We start from the raw sequence: 6,559 nt of genomic DNA, 5'->3' as shown, positions 1-6,559 counted from the left end.
CTACTTTCCATTGTTCTCCTAACCCTTGCTCCCCAAATGTAATCATATTGGTCATAATGCCTTAAAAGTAATCTACATCTAGACATACAGTATGTACTTTTGTGTGCTGAATGCCCTCAATAGGAGGACAGCATCTTCAGCAGAGAAGATAGTAAACTATTTTGTCCTTTTTGTGCTCATAAAACTGAGAGCAAGGTTTTCACCCAAAGATTTTTGATGAAGGGTGAGGGCAAGGCAACATGTTTCGCATACACCTTTGCCAAACTTTCCCCATTTGTAATCTACAGATTTTTTTTTTTGCACTTAGCACTAATTTTTTTTTATTGCTGTGGCATCTTTAATAGTGTTACTATTCTCAATTTTAAAAAAAGTTTAACACATAATTAAAGCTATTTGAATGAAGTTAAAGGTGTTTTATTTTCAGACAACTTATGTTTTTATAATTTATTACAGAAATGCTTAGAGGTCTGCTCGAACTCCAAATCCAGGTCCTCTGGGGGGTTCAGTCAGAGAAGTAAGACCACCAACTGGCTCACAAGAAAAACGTCCATTTCTGAAAAGATGAAAGAGCAATCAGATTTGTTCATCAGTATTGTAACAATCATCTTCTACCCATGAATGACAAGTCTGACTCAATCTTTGGGCTACCATTTTTCCTGTTTCTCCGAAGGATGAGCAGAGAGAAGGGGAGGAGGAACAACAGAACATAGTATCTGTAAAAATACTAGTGGTAAATCAAAGGCATTCAAGTAGAATGTCAAATATGGAACTTGATAACCAAAATACATACTTCATAGATACAAAAATTAAATCTATATGATTAACAAAAAACCAGGAGCCAATGGCTTTTTTACTCCAGCAGTACCAACGGCAACATCTGATTATTTGTTTCAGATCCATCTAGATTCATATATTCCAAGGCCAGAATTGACCATCATCATCTTGTCTGACCTCCTTGTATAGCACAGGCCATAGAACTTCCCTAAATTCCTGGAGCATATCTTTTAGAAAAACATCCAATCTTGATGTAAAAACTGCCAATGATGAAGAATCCACCACAACCCCTTGGTAAATTGTTCCCATTATTAATTACCTTCACTGTTAAAAATGTATGCCTTATTTCCAGTCTGAATTTGTCTAGATTCAATTTCCAACCATTTGATTGTGTTATACCTTTCTCTACTAGAGCCCATTATCAAATATTTGTTCTCCATATAGGTATTTACAGATTAATATAATCAAATGACCTCTTAACATACTTTGTTTTGAGTCCATCACTATAAGGGATGTTTTCTAACCCTTTAGTCATTCTCATGGCTCTTCTCTGAACTCTCTCCAATTTATCTGCATCCTTCTTGAACTGTGGACACCAGAACTGGACACAGTATTCCAGCAGTTGTGACACCAAATACAGAGGTAAAATAACCTCTAGTCATTTGAGATTCCCGTTTATGCGTCCAACAAGAATTGTATTAGCCCTTTGGGCCACAGCATTACACTGGGAATGCATGTTCAGGTGATTATCTTTCATGATATTGTTCAGCATCAATTAGCTCCCCCATTCATATCTCTTCCTATGCATTTGAAATTGTGCAGGAACAGTGGGAATTAAAAAAGGGGGAGGAGGGAAAAGACAAGTCAGTCTTTCACAAGGGTCAAATCCAGCCTAGGTTTGTAGGGATCAAAAGTCTACCAGCTTGTAGTGTTTTGGGTGATTTATGCAAAATAAGTTTGTGATTACATTCCACTTCCTATCAGGCATATAGCCACTTCAGACCCAACATCTCAACTGGCACTTTCTTTGGTAGTCTCAAACAGGCCAAGGATCGAAGAGTTCTGGACATGAAGTTTTCCTCTCACCTCTACACACAGCCTCTCCAGGTTCAAGTTTATGCATAAAGCAGGTCAATGTGGAAAATGTGTAATGCCTGTGCAGTTCAGTGAATTAATAATGCCTTCAGTTCTACAGTAATCACTCCAATAACTTTTCCTAGAACTAGTCGCCGACATTAAAAATAGCTTTCCTTCCAAAAAGATTTTCTCTTTCATTACTCACCCCTGTATTATACAAATACAATTTACCTTGGGCCAGGTTTGGGAACTCTGCCAGCCTTTAGTTCATCGATTATGTCTTCAATATCTTTTGGTGTCAGATCTTCCTGTAAAATGAAAGAGACCACGCTATTAAAGAAAATTTAAAACAACATTTGTAAGCAATTGTGTGAAATGTAGTGTTCACAATTCCTCAAAACAACAGTTTTTAACTTTTAACCGAATTCTTCACTCAGTTTTGATTCCAGCACAGATAACTACGATCCTATCAGTTAATACAGAGGTGGGCAAACTATGGCCCACGGGACCCTCCTGCCCGGCCCCATAGCTCCTGGCCCAGAAGGCTAGCCCACAGCCCCTCCCCTGCTGTTCCCCCTCCCCTGCAGCCTCAGCTCACTGTGCCACTGGCACAATGCTCTGGGCTCAGGGGGCTGCGAGCTCTTGCTGGGCAGCGCTGCTGCAGAGACGCAGCCTGACCTGGTGCTCTGTGCTGTCTCCAGCCAGGCAGCACGGCTGCCTGTCCTGGTGCTGTGGGCGGCACGGCTGTAGCACCGCCAGCCACCAGTGCTCCAGGCGGAACGGCAAGGGGGCAGGGAGCAGCGGGGGTTGGATAGAAGGCTAGGGAGTTTGGGGTGGTGGTAAGAGGGTGGAGATGTGGATAAGGGGTTGGGGCAGTCAGAGGGCAGGGAACAGGGGGGTTGGATAGGGCAGCGGTCCCGGGGGGGTCAGTCGGAATGAGAGGTGGGGTTGGATGGGGCAGCAGGGGGTCAGTCAGGGGCGGGGGTTCTGGGGCAGTCGGGGGACAAGGAGGGGTGGATGGGGCAGGGGGGCGCGTCAGGGAACGTGGGTTGGATGGGGCAGGAGTCCCGGGGGGGGGGGCATCGGGGGCGAGAAGCGGGGGCAGGGGGTGTCAGATAGGGGGCAGGGGCTGGGCCACACCTGGCTGTTTAGGGAGGCACAGCCTGCCCTAACTGGCCCGCCATGCAATTTCAGAAACCCGATGTGGCCCTCAGGTGAAAAAAAGTTTCCCGCCCTGAGTTAATATATGCATCCAAGTTTAAAGAAGAATTAACAAACTTAAAAGATTTGAGTTTTATGACATTCTAATGTCACTCTTAGCAATGTTACACACTAGCAATTGTTAGTCAAAATGAACTGCTTTTAAGCCATTTCCGTTTCTAAACCAACACATAATGGCCATGTTTTAAAAGGGGCTGTGTTCAAGTACTAGGAGCTACTGTGTGAGCCAGCACTCTGACACCACTTAGTTGTCAGGGAGAAGGCTGAATGGGATGGAGGTAATTGAAGTTAATTACCTGATCAGGGCAGTGGAAGGGCTGGGTGAGCTAAAGAGCCATTCAGTCCATCAGCTCAAGACTGATTTAAAAAAAGGGCACAGGAGGGGGAGAGGGACAAGGACAGGACTTGGTGAGTTCAGTGTCTCAGAAATCTCTCAAGCCCTGAGGAAAGGGCCAAGAGCACAGGGAACCGCACTGTAAACTGCGCTGCTGCACGGGGCTATAGAGGTGTTGGTGAAGGGAACATAAACGGCATGGTGTGAATACACCACCAGTGAAGCTGGCATGGTTTCTGTGGTATTAGAAGGCAGGAGCAGAGAATGCCCTGTTATATGTGGGCGCTTATCAGAGTTTGTGATTCCCCCATCCGTGGTGGCAGAGGATCAGACGGGGAGCCAGTGCAAGGATTCGGATCACAGCAATGGAGGAGAGTCTGCAATGGTTGGTAAAGCAACTAACGAGAAACAAAAAGAAAAGGAGTACTTGTGGCACCTTAGAGACTAACCAATTTATTTGAGCATAAGCTTTCGTGAGCTACAGCTCACTTCATCGAGAAAGCTTATGCTCAAATAAATTGGTTAGTCTCTAAGGTGCCACAAGTACTCCTTTTCTTTTTGCGAATACAGACTAACACGGCTGTTACTCTGTAACGAGAAACAAGAGACCATGCACTCATTCCAGCAATCCCATCAAATGGAAAAGCAGTCCCTAGCTGCATAGCAGGCTGAGCAGCTGAACGGCCTGCAACACAGAACCTGATGAATCCTGTGACAGTGAACAGTAGTTGTTCCTGGGGGTTACCCTGTGCAAGATGGACCTAGTGGATGACCCTGACACATTTTCAGTGATTTCTGAGAGAGTAGCAATAGGAGCCAGATGGGATAAGGTATCATGGGTCTTCTGGGTGGCACCGTATTTATCACGGGAAGCCTAGGCTGCCTATATGGCCCTGTGCAAGGAGCAGGCCTACAACTACGATGTGGTAAAGGCAGTTATCCTGGACAGGGTAGGCCTTTGGCAGAACAATACAGATTTTGTGACACTAGGTACTCTTATGGAGTATGGCGCTTAGCCTTTCTGCAAAAGTTAACTGACTGGGCTCCCTGCTGGCTAAGGCCAGATATTCAAGGTGTGGAGGAAAACAGCAGCAGCCGTAATATTGGAAAAATTTCTCCAGAGCTTCCTCAATCATAGCATGGGCAACTGAGGAAAAAAGGGAGACAAGCGGAACTCCTTCAGGTAACCATGGAGTGCTTTGCTACCAGGGTGGGCTTCTGGGGCACATAAAGCAAGATTGCCTTGTCACGGAATGTGAGTTTGCAGAATTCTGCATGTGGACTACAACTAGAGGATGGGCAGAAGAAGAACAATCATCCCTGTAAAAGTGTGGAGGAGACACCAGAAGGGACTGGCGGACACTGCCTCAGGATGCTCGATGGTCCAGAAGGATTTGGTGAAACCCAACAGGATGTTGTCAGGTGGAAGTTTACAGTTCAAATGCATCCACAAGGCAAGGAGACTCTGGTTAATGGTGGAGATACCCTTAAAGGTTAAAGAGAAATTTAAATGGAAGTAGGGGTGGCAGGTGGACTGCCTCATGAAGTCATTATAGGAACATATTGGAGCCACTTCCCTTATTACAAGAACAGGGGTCTGGGATCCCTTGCAGCAGGAAGCAAGGACACCAGGAAATGAGGCATGAGAGGGGAGAATCAGAAAACCCTAGATCAAAGGAAACAAGCAAGGAGGAAAATACGACCTCCCTAATGAAAGGGAGGGCAGAAAAAAGTAGTCCAGGACAAGACTGCGGGAGGGGGAGAGAGTAACCCTAGTTTGTTGACAAGAGTTGGAGTCTCCCAGGAACCCTTGCCACCAGCACAGAGGGGAGACCCACCCCGGCACCAATTTGTGGGGCTAGGAGAACTAGGATCCCTAGTTATGGAGAAGAAGGGGGCAGCAACAGGTTCACAGTGAGAAGACCTGTGGGCAGAAACAGTTATGTGACTGCAGGTTGAGGCTCTCTGGGGGGCCAGAGCGAGCACAGAGTTTTGTGACTCCTCTAAAGAGGGGAGGTTGTGAGGAAAGCAAGGTGGGTGAGTATATGACAGTGCTGGGAGCTAGGTGAACCAGCACTCTGATCATTTTGACACCAATTAGCTCAGCCAGAGATGGCTGATGAGATAATCAGGTTGACAGGGCTGGGTGAGCTAAAGAGCCAATTAGCCCATCACCTCAAGACTCATAACATGGACACAGGAAGTGGAAAGAGAAAGCAACAGGGCTCACTGAGCTGTTTCACAGAGGTCTCAGAGAAAGGAGTCCTCTGCTCCTCTCATGATCTGGGGGAAGGGTCAAACGCAGAGGGGTCACTACATAGGACTGTAAAGTTGTTGGTGGAGGGAACATAAATGAACAGCACGGTGTGGATACACAACCAGTGGAGTCAGAGTGGTTTCTGCGGAGCTTGCCCTGTCACAGGCTGCAACTCATGTCTATCTGATTTATAACTGCAATTGCATAGACATCTAAATGACTTCCACTGTGCCAACAAAACTGTAGATGCAAAATGGAAGGCCAATTCTAAAAATAAAGTGCACTGTTAATATTCTTATTTGCATCTTGATTTTTTTTTAATGTTCCAGTTTGAAATATTGTTATTTAAAAACATTTCACTCAACAGCTAAGAACATTTTCTGTTTATTACTTTGGTTTTTACTGGTAATTGGAAGCAACCATACAGTCTAAATTTGCAAAGTTTAGAATTGCAGCAAACTACACTGCAACACAGTCCGAACTGAAATTGTTAAAGGAATGTGTTTATGAATTTCATGATTCTGTCTTGACAATTTGTAGACTTAATGTAGGCTTGTATATTCAGTTCAGAGCTCTTAACAGATTCTCAAATTATCACACTTGTTTTTGAAAAAGACATTAGCTAAGATCACTAATAGGTTTAAATCCTGGACTGCTATTGGCTACACTAATCACATGACTGCACAGTTCAGAACTGTAAGTTGGTGAGTATCACAAAAACACAGCCAGTGTATCTGCATAAGAAAAAATGTTTAAAGGAAATTTTGAAGCCCGCCTTACAATCATATCTGGATTCCCTTTGTCTTATTTCTATGCTTTTTGTCTCCCAATATTGTTTCATCTTCCCTTCCCTCCCCTTAAAGGCAAGGTTGTGGGTTTCCCAGTGGCCTAATATT

The 6,559-nt window shown here is 44.7% G+C and overlaps 1 protein-coding gene across 1 annotated transcript in view; it reads right to left on the bottom strand.

The window, feature by feature from the left end:
* Nucleotides 1–398: 398 nt before the first annotated feature.
* The window catches only part of NDUFV2 (NADH:ubiquinone oxidoreductase core subunit V2), a 44,268-nt gene continuing 38,107 nt past the window's right edge, over nucleotides 399–6,559 (bottom strand). The window contains exons 7-8 of the mRNA XM_084620521.1: nucleotides 2,083–2,159; nucleotides 399–553 (exon numbers count right to left, since the gene is read on the bottom strand). Coding sequence (XP_084476647.1) covers nucleotides 460–553; nucleotides 2,083–2,159 — 171 coding nt within the window. The 3' untranslated portion in view covers nucleotides 399–459. The remainder of the gene's footprint in view (nucleotides 554–2,082; nucleotides 2,160–6,559) is intronic.

This window comes from Lepidochelys olivacea, assembly GCF_965140295.1.
Source record: "Lepidochelys olivacea isolate rLepOli2 genome assembly, chromosome: 2".
NCBI classification, from domain to species: Eukaryota; Metazoa; Chordata; order Testudines; family Cheloniidae; genus Lepidochelys; species Lepidochelys olivacea.
This window is presented reverse-complemented; position numbering and strand designations above follow the sequence as displayed.